This window comes from Siniperca chuatsi, linkage group LG2, assembly GCF_020085105.1.
Source record: "Siniperca chuatsi isolate FFG_IHB_CAS linkage group LG2, ASM2008510v1, whole genome shotgun sequence".
Lineage (NCBI taxonomy): Eukaryota > Metazoa > Chordata > Actinopteri > Centrarchiformes > Sinipercidae > Siniperca > Siniperca chuatsi.
Window position 1 is genome coordinate 26,778,900 of NC_058043.1, and position 23,646 is coordinate 26,802,545.

The 23,646-nt window shown below is 40.5% G+C and overlaps 1 protein-coding gene across 2 annotated transcripts; it reads left to right on the forward strand.

Annotated features, from left to right (window-relative positions):
* The first annotated feature begins 465 nt into the window (after positions 1-465).
* Positions 466-22,695, forward strand: mst1rb (macrophage stimulating 1 receptor b). Of its 2 annotated transcripts, XR_006375528.1 has the most exons (22): positions 466-730; positions 4,906-6,212; positions 10,431-10,607; positions 10,728-10,850; positions 11,871-12,041; positions 12,144-12,304; positions 13,669-13,804; positions 13,937-14,073; positions 14,432-14,611; positions 14,844-14,943; positions 15,054-15,272; positions 15,391-15,537; positions 16,923-17,076; positions 17,263-17,352; positions 17,475-17,690; positions 17,818-17,898; positions 18,099-18,280; positions 18,414-18,523; positions 18,704-18,869; positions 19,168-19,210; positions 19,593-19,729; positions 21,257-21,395. XR_006375528.1 is itself a non-coding variant. In XM_044174483.1 (21 exons), the coding sequence occupies exons 2-21, from the start codon at positions 5,007-5,009 to the stop codon at positions 21,483-21,485; spliced, it is 4,122 nt and encodes a 1,373-aa protein (XP_044030418.1). In that variant the 5' UTR covers positions 468-730; positions 4,906-5,006; the 3' UTR covers positions 21,486-22,695. The 2 variants fall into 2 exon arrangements, 1 of the variants encoding a protein (XP_044030418.1); XM_044174483.1 differs by lacking the exon at positions 19,168-19,210 and having other exon boundaries at positions 468-730; positions 21,257-22,695.
* Positions 22,696-23,646: the final 951 nt, after the last annotated feature.

Below are 23,646 nucleotides of genomic sequence, written 5' to 3' on the forward strand. Positions count from 1 at the left end.
CTGTTTTAACAACCCTACTGTAGTCCCAGTATAATGATACAATTATTATCATTGACTTTACTGTTTACCATTATTATTTATTTACTGTTCTGTCATATATATATTGTAAAATGTATTCTAGGACTGGGTTTATTTTTCAGTGTACCATCATGAGTACTGTCATATTTTATGAATAAGACAGACCTAAACAATAAGAAAACTGTACACTTGGAGCATGATAAAAAAAAAAAAATAAAAATAGGAATAGCACCGTGGAACACGGTAAAATGTACAGTAGTAATCTTGAATTGGTTGTCAGAAAGAAAACAAGAAGGCCTATGAAGACAAATCAGTTCTAATGCGCATTCACAAGCAGCCTGCATCAATTTATCGCAAAATGTACGTCACTGTGAAAGATGGGTTAATCAATACAATGATACAATTTGGGTTAATTGGGTTTGCAGTTGGTGTGTGTCAGTGTGAAGCGGTGAGGGGAGGAGCGAGCCGGAGCACTACTCAAGGAAAGAAGACCGACTCATGCTGGGAGCTGAAGTTAAATCCGAAACCGACGCAGTTTACGTGTTCCAGCGCTTTGCGAGGACGGGCCGGCTTCAACTCTGAGCAGAAATGAATCTCAAGTAATCTTGAATCTACCCGAGGAAAGATCAGTCATCCCTGCGCTCAAGTCAGACAGGGACCAAAAGCTGGCAGTGGTTGCTTCCCTGAAGAGGACAGTAACTAACCTGTACAGGTAAGCTTTTCATAACATTCGCAGCTGCATGTGCCGTGGATATTTTGAAACAAATCCATGTGACGCCGCTAAATCTTACAGGAGGCGCTTGTTCAGATGTCACAGCAAACATGCAGCCGCTTTGGATAAACAACTATTCCTCAGGAAAATCATACAGCGATACTATAACAGGATATAAAGAATCTCATGAAGCTCTCTATGTCATCGTAAACTTATCACTGTGTGCCACTTACAGAATTTAAATAAATCTTAAGTGTTTTTAATAAGAGTTTTGGTTACACTTTGTTTGGATAGAGTTTTATTTGTAATATAGGCTGAGGTGTTGATACTGTAGTTAATTCTGTGTGGCTTGTTGTGTGTGTGTGTGTGATGATCAGTGAAAAAAAAACACTAATAATTTACTATTCCTTTTATAATGTGAGAGTGATATTATGAAATATTACAATTTACATTTATAATTGGATTTATTCTCAGTGCAGTATGTATAAGCTCACAGAGCAAGGTGTTGCCCTCTCTAACCTTTCATGTTTTTCCACAGCTGTTGGAATCAAAAACCATCATACATGTGGACTGGAGCCAGAATACACTGGCGCGATTTCACTGAACTTAAGGCAGATGGATTGAATAAGCAACAGGAGCATAAACATTGCGATAAGCTAAAAAAAAAACATACTGCCAAAAAGCTAAAAAGGACAACAACAGGCACAAAAGCACAGGCTGAAAATGACACTGCTTCTGTGAAATTTTCAGAATTGATTTTGATACCATGTTGACCACTTGGATTCATCTCAGATTGTTTTTGAAGAGTAAACTCGAAGAAATCATCCTTATGTAAATTTAGATGTTTCAAAATAAAGTAAAGGCAGGGCTGTTGTCTCTCCACACTGGTAGGTTCTGTACTGGTTTGGGATGCATTTCCTGCCACTGAATCAATACATGTATCCTTGGGGTACAATATGTTTTGACCATTGATTGTTTGCACAGCAGCTTGCCTCTTCAGATCCCTGTGGATATCTGTGCAGTGATTAATGAAAGAGAGGTGCTCTTTCTTACTCTAATTAACTGCTACCAAAGTGCCTGTGTGCAAGGCACCGGTCCGATAAAGCTGTTGCATACTCAAACCAATGCAATGTCTGCATCCCTGTCACAGAAACTTTGGGCAACACTTGTTACTCGTCTTGTGACGACCACATCTATAGTGCGTTATGGGGGCATTCATAGTTAATTATACAGTATTGCATTCATAATGCTTTATGACTACACTCATAAACACACATAATGCTTTCTGATGCACTATATCAACAGCCATAAAACATTATAGATGTGACATATAATGACTTATAAGTTCAAGGGTCTTATGGATGCTCTTGACTAGTTCAAACTAGAGGTTGACTGATGGGGCTTATAATTTATTATGACCAGCTATAACCACCTATCCACACCTCAACTGTAGTACGGACTCATAGTTTTCTATAATAGTCCATAAGCTATCATTGTATGTGTTAAGTAAAGTGTAATGTATTTTCGTGCATTTAAAACAATCTATGCTGCATCATAAGTGATTATTATGTAAGGTGCCACAATGCAGATGATGTATTCAAAGTAAGAAAAAGACAAAAGGCATTTCGTCAAGCTTTATTTTCACTATGGGATGACAGCAAGGAGATGGGGTGTTCTAACAAACCATCAACAACTGTATGTAGCCACTGTGTTCACACACACACACACACACACACACACACACACACACACACACACACACACACACACACACACACACACACACACACACAGACAGAAGATTGATTTAAAAAATGTCTCTATTATTGTGATTTGAAACAGAGCAAGGAGTCCTGGAGACGCAGCATAGATTCTTGATGGTGAAGCATACATTATTATAGATGCAATCATAACTTATGATACTGCATGGACTATCCTTACTACAGTTGATTGTGGAGGTGTGTATAGGTGGGTATAGGTAGTCATAATGTATTATAAGCCCCATCAGTCAACCTCTAGTTTATAACTAGTCAAGAGCATCCATAAGACCCTTGAAGTCATTGTATGTCACATCTATAATGTTTTTTGACTGTTGATATAAACGTGAAGATAAAAATGCACGAGCATTACAAGGGTAAATTCAACACATTCACTATAAATCAGAATCTAATATAAAGTTGCTTGAAATCTGGTTTGATATTGTCTAAATAACAGAACCAAGGAAGCCGGTGTTCTCACTAATATAATTTTTAATTCACCTGTGATGGAATACACTGATGCAGCCTTCAGCAAAAACCTGCATACTGACCGGCCTGTAAATAGCACTATAGCACAAGGAATGGAAACTCAATTTCAACCATTTGCTTTATTAACCATGAACATGAAGAAAGTCAATCAGTGCCATTACTATGTATACCCATGTCCTCTAACCTTAACCTCAGTTTCACATGGAGCTGCAAATGTTAAAATGTAACACGACTTTAGTGGGATTCTATGAATTATTGATGTAAAGACACCAGAGTCTTATTTTAAATTTTTCCATATGATTCCTTATAGCAAGAATAAGTGCTCTTTTCTTGAAAAAATTTTGGCCTAAATGAAGGTTTTCTGCTGCTAAATGAAATAATCAGAGTTGATGAAATTCTCTGGCACGAGCAGACAAGCCGTTTCTTCTTCACCTGGGACTTAAAAAGCCACATGTCGTCTTATGACCATCAGTCCGTGCACATCTTTCCCCCTGAAAAGCACGTATTGGTTGTGACAGGAATGCAAAGTAGAGAGGCCGGGGTTCTTGAATACAGCTTTACCGTAATGTGTCTAGTTAATGATCCACCCAGCAACGTCTGTTCAGGATAAAGACAAGGCTCAGGGTTTGAAACCCGGTTCCATTTAGTTGGTTGTTGTTTAGAGACTGATGAAGATGAGCCACGAAAAAATGCTCAATTTTATTTGATACATTTGGTGCATTAAAGTTGAACTGAGGCCATTAACTTGGCTTGTTACTACCAGTTCTCCTACGTAAAAGAACATGAACAACTCATAATTGGAGAAAAAAAGATGTCGGATTAACCCGAATAAACATGAACTGACAGATATGAATGACGTACAGGAAGTCACAATAAAAACTGTTTTATCCACTGTCTACTATGCTGAGCACTACCAACACAACACTGTTTGATTATGTAAACATTTTCTCTGAGTGTTTGTGGTGAGTCAGAGGAAGCTTTATGACCACATGCACTTTTATCATCATCTGGCTCTATCAAGATGATGATATTTGTCACCTTAGATTTATTTGGATTCAGTGCAGAGCATAATTAAGCAGACTGATATTGATTAATGTTCCTCAGTTACAAATAATGAACACTCCTAGGTAGCACCATTTTCATAAAATAATACTTTTTCTGTGATGGATGACTATTGATAATTTTATAGTTTTGCTGGCGGTTTAGTGTTACTGAAGAAAATGTATATAGTAGATCAGTTTTGAACCAAAAAGATGCCAGTCACTTGACAAAAAACTCAAGGTTCACTTTTCAGCTTCTTTTAAAAAAACTCCATTCCCTTTTGAAGACCATGGAGAGAGGTTGAAAGCTCTGAACCGGAGGTGACAAAATCTGCCCTCCAGCTCCTTTAAAGCTCACTAATCAACTAATATAGACTAACTAATATACAAATTTACTAATAACTACTGCTATATCTGCTTTGTTTAATCTGCAAAAATTTGTGGTTTTCTGGGGGGTTTATGTGCTGGACTATTTCTTTGCTGGGAGCACTGACTTCCTGGAGTCTCCACTGGCAACCCAATGGTAAAGACTTCAGGAAGTCACTGCTCTTAACAGCTTTAGAGGTGCTGGTAGGCAGATTTTGTTAACTTTGGACAGAGCCAGGCCAGCTGTTTCCCCCAGTTTCCAGTATTTATGCTAAGCTAAGCTAATCATCTCCTGGCTCCAGCTTCATATGAATGGACGGATTTGAAAGTGGTACCAATCTTCTGATCTAACTCTCAGCTAGAAAGCAAATAAGCATCTTTTTCAAAATGTCGAACAAGATATATTTTTGTCAAACTGTTTTCAGGGTCAAGAATGAATATGACTGAATCCACAGCGTTTCAGTCACATTTGTGATGTAGAGGATCATTTTAATGATTTAACGACTTATTTCTCTTCATTCAGGTATCAGCGGTTGGTGCTAAGGATGCTTTTGTCCCGACATCAGACCTGGAGGTAACCCCACGTTGTCTGTGCCGTTGCCCCCCGTGCACCCCGGAGTGGAGATGGTCCACTGGACCACACAGTGGGGGACATATGTCTGGTTCCAGACTCTGCTGGCCTTTGCCTTGGCCAACTGTTCCTCTCTTACCCCCAGCCCTGTCAACTTCTCTGTGGTTTACACCATGCCCTTCTTCCAGGCCCGGGGCCCCATCCAGAACATAGTCAACAACTCGTTTTACCAGGAGGTGTATGTTGCCTCTCAGAATGTGATCGAAGCTGTCAACAGAAGCTTGGAGAAGGTGTGGGAGCTCCACACTGGGCCGGTGGGAAGTCCAGAGTGTCAGATATGTGACTTGTGCGATGTTGACAAGGATCCCAACTTCTTGGAGGACACAAACAATCAGGTCCTGCTGTTGGATACTCTCTTTATGTATTTATACTCTTGTGGAAGTTCTCAGTATGGTGTATGCTATTTCCATCAACTTAACTCAAATGGAGAGTCGCCTTCTCTTTCTAAGTGTTTGTTCAGAAAGGATTCGAACTCTGCTGCCTACTGTCCTGACTGCGTGGCCAGCCCACTTGGTACCAAAGTCACCATGGTTGAAGAGGGTCAGACAGTCTACTTCTTTGTTGCTGCCACTGTCAATGACAGTGTGACCCAGCGTTACGGAAGGAAGTCTATATCTGTGCGTCGACCACTGGCCACAGAAGATGGTTTCTACAGTGATGTGCGTGGTCTGACTGTCCTTCCGGGTTTGCGGAGGACATACCATATTGAATATGTCTACAGCTTTTTCACTCAGGAGTTTGTGTACTTCCTCTCAGTTCAGAGAGAGTGCCCCGATCAAGACTCATCTCCGTTTCAGACTCGCTTGGGCCGTCTCCCACGGAATGAATGGGAGATGAAGAGGTATCGTGAGGTGATCCTGGAGTGTCGGTTTGAACCAAAACGCAGGAGGAGGAATGTAGCCAGTGAACCCTACAAGGATGTGGTGTACAACGTGGTCCAGGCAGCCCATTTTGGCAAGGCAGGCAGGGAGCTGGCAGAGGAGTTGGGGGCTGAGGAGGAGGATGACATCCTCTATGGGGTTTTTGCGGTTACTGATGACAACAGGGTCACGGAGCAGGACTCGGCCCTGTGCGCCTTCCCAATGGACAACGTGAACAAAGCAATCGTAGATGGGGTGGATGACTGCTGCGAGTCTGGACCAGAGCAGCTGTCCAGAGGGCTCTGCCATTTCCAGCCCTGTGAGAGCTGTCCACATGAGGTGAGCACATCAGTCCACTAACACACAGCAATTCCATGGTGGTCAATATGATGTCAGGTCTACGTTTATTAAACTGAAAGTTTGATTTTCTTCAAGATACTGTTTGAAAGAGGCAGACTCCCTTTAACAGGTAAATTCAGTTGTGTGTGACTGATTAAGTATGTGTAGTCTACTGGATAAGATGATTTGATTTGATTCCAGCAATACATCCAGCAAAACATTACTCACTTTCAGATTGAGAACTCACCTAAAGTAGACAACATCTAAGGTATTTCCCTGAACTGCACACATTCAAATACTAACTATTTGCTGACTCAGGGTGCAGGTATCTTGATAGGGCCTGTTAAAAATCTTACCATGTGGGTGTGGAGCTATAAAGTATGTCTGGTGTCTATTCTCTTACCATGCGTATAAACAATGAAAAGATAGTAAACAGAGCCAGGTTACCGAGGCCTTGTTGTGGCTGGATGAAATCATTCGAAACCATGTTTGTACATGGGAAAGGAAATATCCAAATGAGTAAAGTAAATAAGTCCTTGTAGGAGTTACTTGAATAAAATGGTTTTGGTCAAAAATGATAATGACAAGTATTATACCTTACATATGTGTTTTCTTATGATTATTATGGAGAAATATCAGTTTATGAAATCATGTAAACCCCTAAACAAAGCAATACTTTCCTCACACTACTGGCAGGAGCAGCATGCCTGTGCAAAAGTAAACTGAGCCAAACATGATTAATGAAATGAAACACAGCCAAAATGTTAAAAGGTTTTATCATAGCGCAGAGTTAGCTCCAGCTGCATGTGGTTATGGAATGACTCACTGTTTGTTCATACAGTACCTTACAACTGTGCACTTCCCGGAGGGGAGCATTATTTTCCTCTTAAAGAAATAGATTGACATTTTGGGAAAAATGCTTATTCGCTTTCTTGCTGAGAGTTTGATGGGAAGATCGATACCACCACTCTCATGTCTGTGCACTAAATATGAAGCTACATCCAGGAGTTAAGAGAGTGGTATCAACCTTTTCATCTAACTCTTGGCAAGAAAGCAAATAAGCGTATTTCCCCAAAAGTCGAACTATTACTATTAAGAGGAGAAGCCCTTCTTAACTTCTCTACATTCTCTACATTACAACACTGACAATGTGTCATGGTGGGGAGGTTTTGAAAGTGATGAGAAGAGCTGATTTAATTAATGAATAGGTCATGAACACGCATGAAAATCACTGTCTGAATATTTACGGTCATCCAATTGAAATGGTGCCTGAGTTTATCAAACATATGGCCTTTTTTTGATTTCCTTTTTGGATCGATTTATTTTAAGCACATGCCCTTCATCATGTGTCAGATCTTGCCCATGAAAGGAAACTTTTTAGGATTTCTGTGACGTACCACGAGGTCATTTGCATCCCAGCTGGCAGGGGAATGCAACTAGAACCACGCATCAGCATTCTGTGAGCACTCACTGTTAAATCCAAGAAAACAGAGATACAAATTGCTTTTTGGATGGAAAAATGAAAATGGAAAAAGTCAGCCTACACATTCGTCATTATTCAGAAGCAACCGGTGGGATGAAAATTGGACGGAGGCCAGGTAGGAGTGAGGGTAGTTGGCTATTGACTTGTTTTCTGCCACAGTTGAGTGAATTTCTCAGGTCAGACAGGAAGAGGGTATTTTAAAGAAAATGTATCTCATGTCAGTCAAAAAAGTTTGCCTCAATCCTTCCTATTAAATATTATATATAACTGACATGATGTGAATGTATTCAGTATCCTTTTCAGGCCATAGTGTGCATTTGGTTCTATATTTTTTAAACATCTTACATCATGATATCATTGGTTTCTTTTGTTAATTCTCTAATTGGGAAACTGCTATTTATTTCCAGATCCCATGCATATTTCCCAAAATATTCTTTTTTATGTTAAGTTATTTAGAGTTGGGAGGGTTATGGTAACACTTCATATTCCCTATTTACTAAAAGTCAATTCTAGCCAGTTTGATTCAGCAAGTAAAATTCCCAGAAGTGAGTTGCCGTTATTGGAGTTGCAGCTATGATTTCATAGTTTGGATGTTGAGTCTTTGAACTTGTGTTAAGAAAACAGATGTTGTGACTCAGAAACAATATTGTGAGCTGTGAGTTGTTCAAGGATTATAAAAGCTGAAAAATTAACATTAATTTAAGCTGTTAGATTTACAGATGATTTTTGGTAGTGGTTCAGTTTTTTAACAGTTTGAATGTTCTCTTTTGGATGTTCTTTCTTTGATTTGTGTTCAGAGGAAGCTCCTTCTGTTTTGTTGCTTTTGGCTGCTGGTCTGATTGTTGAGTAACCTGCCAGTTGGCTTGTCCAAAAACCTGAAATCCTGGTTCTTCCATTTCTCAGCAGATCAAAACACCTTTTGTGCCAACAACATCATCTGTGCCTCACAAATACTATGCTTTTCTGCTTTTTAGTACAAATTATTTAGACATAATGTATTTTTATTGAATAATGTAGAGTAAACTTTTTTTCAATGAGTATGCAGACCACTTTCAGTTTTTGGGCTCTCACTGAAATATGAAAATTTGTTTTAATTTGGCATAGGATAAAATATATCCTATTTTTAATAATGTCCTTGTTCACACTTTTTCTCAATGTCATTTTAGAGGTGTTAGTACTTGGAGGTATCTCAACCTTTGAACCTACGTTAATTTTGTTGGCTAGGTTGATGATGTGCAGGATGTACCCTTAAGCTTCCCAAATAATGTTTATTTTTATTTTTAGGTCAGTGGAATTTGAGGTTTAGCGTTCAGGAAACTGAATTATAAAGGTTTTATGCTCCTCTAGCGTTTGGAGGTGAATGACTTCAGTCAATAGCAATGCAGTTTGTGTTTTTTGGAGGATGCATGTCTTCCAATATTTTTTTTTGCATTCACTTAATTTGAAAAAGGCTTATTTCTCAGTTTCCTGTTTCCACTTTTTTATGCCAAGAAAACAATTACAAAGTGTAGGCTAATTTCTTTGTTTTTACATCTTGGCCTCAGAGATATTAGCCAGTGTTTACATGAAGACTCCCTTTAATCAAACAGTGATCCACTCTGCTCGGTGTCTATAGCTACAAGGCAATCCTTCTGTCAGTAATGCAGCACATAATCATTTATCATGGCCTCCTAAATTATGAAATGATCATATTATCATGACCGATTTACCTTGTGCTTCTGGTGTGCCAGGGTCTCTCATGATTACCCTGATGACCAGTGCTGCTCATACCACGTCCTTACAACCAAACACCTGGGCCTGTCTAACTTCATCTGTACCTTTTTAAAAGATAAAATATTATTGTCTGAGAATGTGGAACTCTTCAGAGCACATGAATATACATTCAACAAGCTAATTTAAACTACTTTATAAATCAGATTGGATGCTGGGAACTTTGCGGGAGTGACAAAATAGAAGCTCCTTGTGTTTGGCTTTAAAGCAGCATAAAGGAAAATGTGATACTGTAATATATCTGCTTACTTACTATTGGTGAACTGTGTTGTTGTTAACATCAATAATATATGGATGATGGTTTATCAGTTTGAGAATTGCATTTTTATATTGCCTTCTACCCATTCACCTATGAATATAGTGATTGACAAAGCAATCCCAACTCAAAGTCCACTTTATTGCTTCTTCCGGAGCTTTCTACAATGTCACACGGTCTTAAGCAGCAGATGGAGATTGCTCAGTTGTCATGACTGTGGATCTGCTGACATGTGAGCTCAGTAGCTGTTATTATTTCATCCTGCACTTTCAGGACTTGACGTGTAGGTTGAACAATGACAGTTCAGTCTTTACCTTGAAAAATGGTCGTTTGACAAAAGACTTACAACTCATGGCCCAATTGCTGGCTCTTTCCTACAGACCCAACTCCATGACAACTGAGCAAACTTTATCCGCTGATGAAGACCGTGTGATGTGAATGAAAGCTATGGAAAAAGCAAGTAAATGGGCCTTGCGTTGGGATTGTTTTGTCTACTACGTGACATTGAGTTTGGATTGTTTGGTCAAAGTACTATTTCCAAGGTCAAAAATAAAGACTCCTCACTCTTCTTTTTGCTTTTCTGTATCTAAAGGCCCAGCCACCTGTTGTAGACCCTACTGTCAACTGAGTTTAAATAATGTTGAGTACCTCACTTTCTTCCTCATTGTCTCATTTTCATGTCCTCTGCTGCCTGTGGCCTTGGTACTAGAGCATGGAGAACAACGCCACATGCAGAGACCATCCTACTATGGTGTCAAAGCCCTACTATAGAGTGGACCTCTTTAACAGGCAGATGACAAATGTCCTGCTCACATCTTTGCTGGTCACAACCATAGAGAACAAGACCGTAGCCCATATTGGCACCTCTACTGGACGCCTGCTGCAGGTATACAGCATGATTTAAAAAATTACTGATTATTTTATTAGCCATTTTTGGCATTTGTCTTTACTTGACCATTGTATAGGATCCACTTCTAATAATCATTTGTTGTGTCTGTGTTGGCAGCTTGTATTGACAAGATCCAGCCCTATTATCTTCGCCAATTACTCTTTGGTAGAGAACCAGAGGGTCTCGTCCATCGCCGCTGTTTACTCATCAGAGTATCTTCTCTTTGTGGTTGGAGACAAGGTACGAGAGCAATTCCATGTCTTTAAACGAGAGTAAAACAACCTTTCTGGACAGATTTTATGAAAGTGTATAATGGTTTAGTGGATATTACTGTCATCTGATAGCAGGAGGCTCTTGGGGTCAACCTTCCTCCCACAGTTCAAAGACATGCAGGTTAGATTACATTACAATTGCAAATGAGTTGGGAGTGTGACTAATTGTCTGTCCATGACCCTATGATGCTCTGGAGACCTGTCTAAGGTGTTTTCCTGCCTTTTTCCCAGTGCATGCTGAGATATGGTGTGACCCCTGTGACCTGGAGAATGAATAAATGGCTAAAGAAAATCGATAAACTTGATAAGACATGGTAGTTTAGGGCAGGGTGGATGTTAGAGGCTGACAGTGGATCAGTAATCACATGGGTCTTGTGGAGCGTGGGACGTTAGGACTATTACCTTGTGTTGTTGAGATTGGGACATAACAGGAAAATGAATCACCTCTGAAAACTCCAGGGCAATTTTATCAACTTTTCAGGTCTCTGGTTAAGCTAGGCTACAGGCAAAACCATTTCATCCCAGAAAATAACACATCTTTTCTTAAAACCCTTAAAAACCATGCAAAAACAGTGGTTAATGAAAACAGAAGTTTGGAATATGCCTTGCTGATGATGCTGTTGCTGTCAGAAAACAACATAATGTCTTTTGTTAAGATAAAGCTGTGGAGTGTGAATTGAAGAGATAAGACGTGATTTAATCAAAATGACTTTGTTTTAATCTGTTATTAATCTTATAAATTCATTAGACTTCATTTCAGCATCAGGAGCTGTCCATGTGATCTGTTAAACAGCCTGGTGCTGATATGAGGGCCGGTATCAGTTTACATGGCTCTCTTTGCATGGAAGGGATAAATTATTAAACAGTAAATTCAGGTCATTTCATTCAGAGGATATGTTAATAGCAACATTATTAATGAAATAGCTCAGGGCATCTTTCTTCTAAGATTGATGATGTGACCTCAAGAATTGTTATCTCTCTGTTTCAGATGATCCAGGTACCCCAGAGAGGGCCGGGCTGTCAACACTTCCTGACTTGTGCTATGTGTTTGACAGCCCCCAAGTTCATGGGCTGTGGCTGGTGCGCTGGAGTGTGCTCCTGGGAGAGCGAGTGTCACAGTAGCTGGAGGAATGAGTCCTGCCCACCAGGGATCACTGGGGTGAGGTTTGTTCTATAAGCACGGATACAAACATCTCTTTGTGCAACTAATAAAAACATTTCATTTCAAGGTGGTACTATATATTCTGCTTTATTGACGCAGTTCTTTCCACGGACTGCTCCTCCTGATGGTCAAACAGAGGTAACGGTGTGTGGATGGGAGTTCCAGTCCCCCTTAAGACCTGCCATCACCTCCAGAACCCACCAGGTCCGACTGGGACAGACTGCCTGCACTGTGCTTCCAGTCAAAAGCAACAATACACAGTGAGTAGCCATGCAGGCCTCGTTCTGGTTCGAAGTACAATCTTTCTTTCTTTATTTCCCAGAAGCCTTCTGAGAAAGTGAGAGAACTTAACAGAACATGTCTTGCGGCACCGTGATCTGGTCTATTGAGGCTACAGTTTGTGGAATAATTGGTCTGACTGTTGAACATCACTGCAAAATAATGAGTTGAGACAGTTAGGGACCGCATTTGCTAATAAGCACTAATAAGGAGTTGGGGTTGTCATTATTACGTTTATAAATTGATTTCACAACCACCACAACTAAAAGAAAAACTGTAACAAGGTCATTTCAACTCATTTTAAGCGAGCTTGGCATTTGCCCTTTTCTCAAGTGACATAATTAGACTACTGTAACAAGCGTTCCGTTTAACTACATCTGCAACGTAGGTCCATTTTAGCTAGGTTAAACGTCTACACCGTTGTCTCATTCAATTCAATTCAATTCAGTTTTATTTATATAGCGTCAATTCATAACAGAAGTTATCTCGTAGCACTTTTTAAATATTATTTACAGAGACCCAACAAATCCCACCATGAGCAAGCACTTGGTGACAGTGGCAAGAAAAAACTTCCTTTTAACAGGCAGAAACCTCAGGCAGTAATAATAATATGAAGGATAGTCATAGGAATAATAATGACAATAATAATAACAAAGCCAATAACAACAACTGTAGTAGCAGTTGTCGAGCAGGAACAGAATTAGTCTCATGTTCCAAAACAAATCCGAAAGCAAATCGTTTAATTACGTGGTGTCGACAGTATTAGCCTTGCTAATATTATCTTAGCATAAAGAAAATGGAACCATCAGGGGCTAGCGTTAACGTTAAGTTGGCACTTTGGCTGAGGAGCTCAACTTATGTTGTAATCGTCGCCAAAATGGTATTGTTAGTAAAGTTGAACGAGTAGTCCCAGAGCCCTAACGTCATTAACGTCATAAGTGGAATTTGGAATAACAAGTACGCTAGCTAATGTTAGACTCCATGGAAATAATGTTAACACCTAATGTTACATCCAAATTGTGATGGCTAGCTTTCACTAAATCAAAACAGCTCAACCTTATCAGACTAATAATAGTCCTAAGCTTGACATATCGTCATTCAAGCCAATTAAGGTCATCACTGACCTCCCAGAGACGGCCCTCTTCAGTCCCCCCCCCCAATTTAAATTTTTAATGAATAAACTTCTTTAGCAGCGAAGCTAACCTGTTAAAACAACAGTAACATTTGTCTCCTAGCACTGTTTAACACTTTTAATTTACCTTGAAATTCAATTGTCACTTGTGTTGCAGTAACTGTATTTGCCACTGACATACTGACACAAGTGTTTTGTTGTGCTGCCCTTCAGCCTAGTGTGTAAGATTCGCTCTGGGGCCACTGAGCTGTCCAAACCAGTCAACATTACAGTGGAAGTGCATGAGGGCAAGGTGGATGGACGCTACTCTATTGACGGGAAGGCAGAAATGCCAGGATTCATATTTGTGGTAATCTTTCATATTGTCATCTACTTATATCCTCATTACAACATACAAGCTATACATATTTTTATAAGCTATTTAATTTATAAAACCACTTTGGAAACACGTTTGAAATACTATAATAAACTGTCCCTCCAGATTCCCAACATCACAGAAATCCAGCCCAACTATGGGCCTCGCGTTGGGGGCACATTCATCACAGTGACTGGACCTCACTTGGATGCTGGGAAGACCAGGAAAGTCACTCTCAATGATGTGCCCTGTCCAATAAAGAGGTTTGAAAATACATCTCCCCTTATCTGTTTTTAATCACACTTACCTCAAATGTTTTAAATAAACTACTTTGTGTAGGTACTTTCTAGAGTTAAGAAGACGAGTTGCAGCTTTGAACGTTTTTATTGCCATGACCTATTAGCCAAATGTGTTCCAACTTGTGTGTAGAATAATTATGGTTTGGGAAACTACAGGCTTACTCCGAGTCTTGGCATCCAAAGACTCAGAACACAGAACTATTTTCTACTGCAGATGTTATCTTATTGAACATGCAAAATACATTTAAAAGCATGAAGCTTTTTGATCTACTACAGTATATCTGTTATGGAATGTAATTCACATACCTCTGTCTCTCTACAGAGTCACAAAGCCTAAAGGCAATGTGTCCTCCATCATCTGTCTGTCTCAGCACATGTCAGAGGTGAGGGACGTCCCTCTGAGTGTTTTCATTGACAAGTCTCCTGTCCTCACCACAAAGGTGTTTTACTACAAAGAAAACCCGCAGATTACAGCCGTCCTACCTGGCTGTAGCTTTGACAGGTAGGCCAGCGAGACCTCCAGCACACTCAGCTGTGTATGTGTATTTTGAAATCAACCCATTTTATCAAAGGGAACACAAGTAACACAAGAAAAATATTGTCTTTACAGTACAATTTTTCCACCTTTTTTTCCTCATCTTTCCAATATGACAAATTCAGTTGTACAGGAAATGGTCTTATTTTCACGGACATTATGAAATTGTAACCGTCTCTCACATTTGTCTGAATTGCAGGGGGTCAAAGATTGTGATTGAGGGGAAGAACCTGGATTCTGTTTACCGCACCATCATCCGCTTTAAACCCAATGAGAGCCACTTGAAACCTGTGACAAGGGTACAGTGTTCATCCTAATGTACAGTAGATACATCCAAAAGCATTATTCTTTTAATCAGTCTACAGTTTTAGATTTACTTGATTTCACTGATTACACTGTGTTGTTTCAGGAGTGCATAGGCAAGTCCTTGCCCACAAGGATGGAGTGTATCTCCCCTGTGTTCCCCAGGGATGAGACCGAGGAAGGAGAGCTTTCTTTTGACATGGACGGAGCGTTGGGACTTTGGAACAAAGAGTTCTCCTACCACCCCTACGGCGAGCCCATACCTTTTGAAACAGATGGACACGTGCTGAGTTTGTACCCTGGGTTTGACGAAGTGTCACTACATGTAAGAAATTGCTCTGAGAATATTTGAATTAATGACAAATGTGTTTTTGTAATATTTATTATGGATTTTGAAATAACTTATTTTGTCTCATTTCTTGATTTGACCTCTCTGTTCACAGCATCAAAAGCTGAATCTGGTGAGCTCTTGTATGACCATCATTATGACGGTGGCAGGTGTTAATTGTGATGCTAAAGTCCTGGATAATGAGATCACCTGCAGGATCCCCAAAAACATGACCATCCCAAGTGAAGGACTGCCAGTGAAGGTTAGTCCGGCTGGAGGTTTAGAGGATGATAAACTGACTAAATTATCTGGATCCAGCATGCAACATGTGGCCCCAGGCCACGCATATGCCTGGTCAGGGATCACCAACCATTCTTGTACATTGTGCAAGCACTGTCAAGCTGCCATGAGATATGATGAGCTCAGTATAGTTCTAGTAAAATTTATTTTGCAAAATGAATTACACATTTTTAATTTTGAATACACAAACCCAGGAAATTCTGCTACCTTATCATGTCTGCATGCTGACAGTTAGCTAGATAGTTTATGCTAGCATTCAAAATTAGTAAAACTTAAAGGAATAGTACAACATTTTGGGAATACGCTTATTTGCTTTCCTGCCGATGGATACCAATCTCATGTCTGTATGATAATTTTGGGGCTTCTGCCAGCAGCCGGTTAGCTTAGCTTAGCACAAGGACTGGAAACTGGGGGAAACAACTAGCCTGACTCTGTCCAAAGGTAACAAAATCCACCTACTGGCACCTTTAAAATGTAGTAATCTGGACTATTTCTCAGCCAGGCACAGTAACTTCATGAAGTCTCACAAACAACTGGGATATAACGTGTTAATTAGAAAGCTGGAGGTAGCTTTATATTTAATTTCATATTTAATGTAAAGGCATGGTAGTGGTATTCCATCCATTCACCCATTTTCTGCCGCTTTTCCGGGGTCGGGTCTTGATAGCAGCAGGCTAAGCAAGGTAGTCCAGATGTCCAGCGTGTTCTGGGTCTAGCCGGGGTCTCCAAAGAAGCAGTGGCTCTACTCCGAGCTCCCTCCGGATGAGCTGAGCTCCTTACCCTATCTCTAAGCGTGAGCCCAGCCACCCTACGTAGGAAACTCATTTTGGCCGCTTGTGTCCGCAATGTCATTCTTTCAGTCACTACCCAAAGCTCATGACCGTAGGTGAGGGTTGGAACGTAGATAAATGTAGAGTGGTATTGACCTTCTCATTTAACTCTCTGCAAGAAAGCGAATAAGCGCATTTACCAAAACATCAAACATTTTTTCTGTCAAGAACTAGTTACCTTTTTAATTAATCAGTAGCAAACCATCAACAATGCTGGACTGAGAAAAGCAACCATGTCTGGAAGAGTTGCTTTCCAGAGTTGCCTTCCAGAGATAACTGATAAAAATCTAAAGTTAATCTAAAGTTCTTTTTTGGTAGTTAGCCATATGCCGTCACACACGCAGTACTTTAAAGTCATCCATGTGTGACAGAAAACAGCCAGTTTCAGTGTAAATAGCTTAAAACTTAAATAGCTAGAAACTTATTTATGTTTTCCCATTGGGGCATATACAAGAAATAGAAAATAATAATGCAATAGTAATGGTATTCACTTTGTATGATGGACTCTATTCTTTAGATCTCCATCAACGGGCAGGTCCACAATGTTGGCACGGTGGTGAGGGTCAGCAACCACTACATGGTGGGCATTGTTCTGGGGATCCTGGCGGCTCTGGTGGCAGGGGCGGTGCTGGCATTCGTTGTCATGAAACACTTAAGGAAGAAGAAGAAAGGTTGGGCTCCTCTCTGTTATGTGGACCTTGGTCAGACCTGTTTATATAACTGCTTCCGGCTGTGGGTGGGAATTTGGGATGAATTACACAAGTCTTTCAACTAGAACATCTCTGGTGTTGCGTGAGATGTACAGGTGTTCTTCTCCTGGGGTTGATGATTAAAAAGTGTTGTGTTGTGTTTTTCAGCCTCCATGGTAGAAACCCGTTTGGCCCACAGTGCTCACCGCTCTGGTACAAATAATGTGGAGCTGTCGCCTGTTGGGGACTACAGGAGAGGTGACTGTCTAGCTAAGCACTTATCATACTGCACTTTAATACTGTATAGCTTATTTGCTTCTGACACACATACCTTCGCAACTCTCATTAATGATAAATTCCTCTTTCTGGACTTTTACTAGTAGTATCCCTGAGTCCTCCTACACTGCTGGTGGGGCCGGTGGTGTTCCCCAGCCTGGCCTATGCTGCAGGCAGCATAGATTCTACGCTCACTCCCCTCATGCCTCCAGAGAAGATCTCCATCTCCAGTTTTAGGCCAGAGCTGCTGGAGGAGGTGAAGGATGTTCTTATTCCTGCTGAGATGCTTATTGTGCAGCACCACCGGATCATAGGGAAGGGTAAGGAACCCCACTGCCTTTATCTGAAGCAAAAAAACTTGTTATGGAGCCTTGTGTAAGCTATATCCTATATTGAAGGAACAGCAGCAGTCCAGTGTCATTCTGTCTGTTTGTTTTTTTCCTGCAGGTCATTTTGGCACTGTCTATCATGGCTACTTCACAGACCACAACAACAGAGAAATCCACTGTGCTGTCAAGTCTTTGAATAGTGAGTAATATTTGCTTCTTGAGTGTTGATATATATGCCTTAGGAAAGCACCTTCTCTTCAGTTCCTCTGCTGTGGAACAAATTGCCACAGGAGTCAGGATGTTTTCTGAGTACCTTTTAAATGCAGCTTTTCAAAATTGGGATTTCAGTGTCTTTCTTCCTTTAGTCCATAATGTTTATGTATGTGTGTGTGTCAACAGGAATAACAGATGTCGAGGAGGTGGAGCAGTTTCTGAAGGAAGGTATCTTAATGAAGGGTTTCCACCACAGTAATGTGCTATCTCTGCTGGGCATCCTCCTGCCGCAGGAAGGGCTCCCTCTAGTGGTGCTGCCGTATATGAAGCATGGGGACCTGCGGCACTTCATACGCTGCGAGAAGAGGGTGTGACAGCCACATTAAAACAGTGGAAATGAATCATCTGATTTATGTACAACCATCTGTTTACTACCTAGCAAACTATGTAACATTTACAACAAGTCTGTGTTTCTGTCATGTGTTCGTGGGATTTGTTTAGAACCCCACCGTAAAGGATCTGATTGGCTTCGGGCTGCAGGTTGCCAAGGGGATGGAGTATTTGGCTCAGAAGAAGTTTGTGCACAGAGATCTCGCAGCACGCAACTGCATGTGAGTCACCGAGATGTGCAGAGAAATCAGCAATTTATTCACTGCCATTAGGCCTGAATCTCTCTTTTATTTAGTGTAGGGAGATGTTTCATGGTACAAAGTTGGTTGAGGTTGTTACATCAGAGTACTCAGTTATAATGTTTTGCAACAAAAACTTCATCTTACTTTTACTGTCTTTAGGCTGGACGAGTCGTATACAGTCAAAGTGGCAGACTTTGGCATGGCCAGAGATGTTTTTGATAAGGAGTATTACAGTGTTCAGGATCACAGGAAGGCTAAGCTGCCTGTCAAATGGATGGCCATCGAGAGTCTGCAGACACAGAAATTCACCTCCAAGTCCGATGTGGTGAGCAAATGAAGAACTACATTAGTATAATCAAGATCTGCAGTACTTGTCAACGTTTTGACACTTAGAGACACTTGTCAATGTTTGTAGGGGTGGAAATCAATGTTTAATGCATGATATATTTGTCTTGTAGGTATTAGGTAGGAAAATTACATTATCTGGCAAGGGAGTACAGTAATTATGTGTATGGTTCACTAAATTTCAACAATGTTTGAGATGTTGCATTTTAACATCAGTTATTACCATGTTAATATATGACTATAATCAATTTACTATCATCTGCTGTCCTCTACATCAGTGGTTCCCAACCTGGGGGTCGGGCCCCCTCAAGGGGTTGCAAGGTAAATTTGAGGGGTCACGAAATGATAGGAAAGCAATCCAATCTTTGATTTTTCCCCCTTGTGAACTACCAGACACTTTTACCTCTTTAGGCCTTTAAAAATTTTTCTAATAAAACAAAGGCATTTTTGCATGTAGACATTGCTTTGGTTTAAGGGGTCACAGGCCAAAAAGTTTGGGGAACACTGCTCTACATAGCATTTTACATTGATTGCCACTTGGCTGGATTATGCACTAAATCTTTCGGATTGCTTCACACCTTTAAAGATGTATCTAGGTTTCGAAACCTTTCTTAACATGTGTGCAAAATACAATACTGATTGGGAGTTCAGGTCTGTACAAGTGTACTGGAACTTGCTGTAACTTTTGCCTTTCCTGATGCAGTGGTCCTTTGGTGTGCTGATGTGGGAGATGCTGACCAGAGGAGCGAGCCCCTACCCAGAGGTTGACCCTTATGACATAACACATTACTTACTGAAGGGCAGGAGGCTTCCCCAGCCTCAGTACTGCCCTGACCCTTTGTAAGTAGTAGCAGTAATAGCAATATGTTGCTCATTTTGTTGAATTAGTCTAAAGAATGATTGTAAATTTGTTGCTGTTGCTTAGTTGTATACATCCATTGTAAAACTTCACAGAATTAAAGGCTGTTTTAGTATCAATGCTAATACTACAATACTGCTAACACAGGTTTCCAGCTACAAGACGGAAGAGAAAAAGTCCTGGCACAAAGTCTAAGTAGTAACAACAAGATGTTCGAATGGTCACTCAGTAGTGTGAAAACCGTAAATTGTCCACTACTTGATATTCCAACGTGGTTAACCAATGCAGTTTGGAAGTTAATGTGTATGTCTACAAGACACCTCGAAGAACAGTGCTTCTTTCACACGCGTGCAAAACCACACACACACACACACACACACACACACACACACTGATGGGACTTTACAAGGAAAAGCGACATGTTTCTGCTGTTTTAATGATAAATACCTTGGACTGTAGCCTAAGCTTTTGCAAACTTACAGATTGATGGAGAATAAATCAACCATTCATATCCTTTGTCCACTGAGGCCTTGTCACACATCCAACGTGGGTTAAGGACTCGTGGAAAAGTGTCAACCAGAAACCATGTAGAACACCAACATAGAACATTAAAGGGATAGTTAAACCTTTTGGGAAATACCAATTTTTGCTTTCTTAACAAAAGATAGATGGACATGTCTGTCCATTCAATATGAAGCTAGAGCCAACAGACGGTTAGCTTAGCTTAGTATAAAGACTGTAAACGGGGTAACAGCTAGCCTGTCTGCCCAGAGGTAACAAAATCTGCCTACCAGCACCTATAAAACTCGCTACATAACATGTTATGTATTGTTTGTTTAATCCGTACAAAGGAAGTGTAAAAACAACAATTTGTCTTTATACGGGGTGTTATGTGCCGGAGTATTTCTTGGCCTGGGACAGAGCCAGGCTAGCTGTTTCCAGTCTTTATGCTAAGCTAACTGTTAGCTCCAGCTATATCTTTACCACACAGATATGAGAGTGGTATCTATATGTTCTCATCTGACTCTCAGCAAGAAAGCAAATAAGCGTATTTCCCAAATTGTCGAACTGTTCCTATAACTGGTTGATGTTCAGGACAACTTTATTTTTGCTGGTAACACTCCTGACCACAGTATAATTTCTGGTGTTTAACTTTTTTATGACAGCTAAACACTGCTTAAAGGCCCTGCACACCACCAGAGGTGTTTTTTTTAAACTTATTCTGGTGCAACAAAACTAATAGTTGGGTCAGACAGATGTCAATCAAGCACAGTCTGCACATGCCCACACAGTCCTCAGAAGAGGTCTGATCAGGCACAATAAGTAAAAACACCTGTGTGGGTGGACTGTGGGTGTGTAGGGTCTTTAAGATCCAGTAGCCTTCAGACACAGCTTATCACTGCTGGAGGGAAACAAAAATATTTTGTTTATAAAGTAAGTCTGGAATTTCAGGATTTCAAAGTGAAAGTAATTATAGATTATTTTAATGATAGTCCATGTTTTTCCAGGTATAGCATTATGCTTCAGTGCTGGGACCCTGATCCAGAGTTGAGGCCTAGCTTTGCTACGTTGGTGTTGGCTGTCTCCACCATCCTGTCTGGCCTGGAGGGAGAACACTACATCAGTCTGAATGTTACCTATGTCAACCTGGACCAGCCTCGGCCCTACCCTGCCCTCACAGAGTCTGCTGATGAATACGACTCCACAGATATTGACTCAGGCTCGGTCTCTTCCTGATCCTCTCCTCTTCCTCTCTCGACCTAGACTGGTATCGGTGCTAACAGCAAGAGCAAAAAAAAAAAAAAAAACAACCTCTGCCAGGTCACAACATGTCTCTTACCATCTGAAACAGAGATTCAGCCTACTGTTTGTGTGCATGAAAGTGGTAGTGAGATGTTTTCAGCTGACATAGCAGACCCTTGGGCATCCATTTTGGAGGTCTGTCACTTTTGCAACAATAGCTGAGTAAAGTGTGAGCTTCCAAACTTGGTCCTCTTAAAAGTAATAGACATTTAGTTTCTGTGTTATTTTTCACTGTTAACAGATGTCACTGATGATACATCTAATCAGTTTTGTAGTAGTATTAGCTTGTTGTTAGCCAACAAAACAAGCCTTCTTGTTAACACTTGCTACGTATCCATTAGAAGCTAATTGGCATTACGCTGATTTGCTAAATCAGCCTGCAGGTTAGCTAGCTAGCCAACAATGGTAAAAACAGAGTTTGTTCAGATTAACTGAAGTAAGGGTTTTCTAACACCAAAGTATTGTGCAAAGAAAGGCACAGGCTAGGGCTAATAGGTAACCAAATGAGGAGTCTTTTTCAGATATCTGTTTTTTTTCTTGCCCAGCTGGTATTAATGTAGACATGATCAATGCCATAAAAAGTTGAAGATACACCATGCACCGTGCAGTGCTTCTTTCCTGGGTGCCAGCTGGTGCAGAGAAAACCACAGTAAACCAAAAAATAACACAGAGATGAAGCAACATGCGTAGCTCGCTCCTTTTTGTTAATGTGATCTGTTTATAAAATAGTGTCCATCCTAGTATCCTGGTGTGGAACGATAAATGCCATGTCAGTTCGTCCAGGTCTGTGTCTAGCAGTGTTGGCTACAGTATTGAGGAAAGGAGTCACAAAAAGCAGAGCTACAGTGCAAACAAGTAAAATCCATGTAATTCAGAAGCACAGTAGCTTTCTTTTACTACCTACAACAGTGTACTGTTACAGCAGCAGAGCCCATGTGTATATACGTTTAGGTATGACAATCTCACATTTGCGTTTAATTCTTTTGCAGTGTAGTGATTGTTCTGTGTATTTTGGATCATACCTTTGTAAGGCACAATGTTGACAACAATGTTCTGAAAGCAATCGGACATCACCCTGTTGCTTGTTTTTCTGACACAATGTCTTTGAGATAGTGTAATAAATTAAAATATTTATTTGTTTATAGATTTTTTCTCATGCTGTGGACTTTAGGTACATTTGAGAATGTATGCAAACTCTGCCTTTTGCAGTTGATTTATGTCACACAGTCAGATATTTTCCCATATGGCTGCTACGTAAATTGACTGAACTCACAGTCTTTTGTTGCAGTTCTCCACTAGGTGTCAGCATCCTGTTAGAAGTTCTCTGCATTGCCACTGATCTGCTCCTGAAGATGTTACCAGAAACATGGATGCAGCATTCTTTATGTGTGCATCATTTTTGCAGTAGCATAGCAACGTGAATGACCCAGGATTTTCCCCTATCTATTAAAACCAACCAATAAGCCTTCTGGATGCCATGTAAGATATTAAAAGCAGACCAGAACAGCACAACAGACCAAACAGGCATGTTTTCCTCTTTTCTTCCTCTTTCATTTGTCTGTTCTGCCTTCAGACATTTGGCAGGAGCAAATGACTGCATTTTCAATTAAATGAGTGGAAGAAACAGCCAACATAGACAATCTGTCAATCTCACTAATAAACCAAACAACAACATACAGTAGCAACTCCCTATGCTGTAAACAGACGTCACACACAACAAGCACACTTCCCACACAACAAAACCCGAGTCAAATAAAACCAGAGGGAAATAAACATCATAAAGTTTTCTCTTTTTTCATGCTGCCAAAAACAAAAGTCAATCCCTGCGTGGTGGGGCCTTTGATATAGACAGAGAGAGTGAGCCCAGTGTACGTTGTCAAAATGTGTGTGTGTGTATGAGGCCATATTTTGCAGGGCAAAGCCCACAGGATCCACAGAGGAGATGAGCGCTGCACAGATCCCCCCCTCTCCTTTTCTCTCTGTGTCTCTTGTTCCCTGTTGTATTATCTGGGCTATAAAAAGTGCAGAACCTGTTAAGAGTGCTGCTGTCAGATGTGTAGCTTTTCTCCTGATCTGGGTTCACCATTAGGTCCCA

Coding starts and splice junctions, on each gene's coding strand:
- mst1rb (XM_044174483.1), top strand. CDS start 5,007: ATGGTCCACTGGACCACACAGTGGGGGACATATGTCTGGTTCCAGACT. Junction 14,074..14,431: donor GTGCCCTGTCCAATAAAGAG/GTTTGAAAATAC, acceptor GTCTCTCTACAG/AGTCACAAAGCCTAAAGGCA. Junction 15,273..15,390: donor TTGACGAAGTGTCACTACAT/GTAAGAAATTGC, acceptor CTCTGTTCACAG/CATCAAAAGCTGAATCTGGT.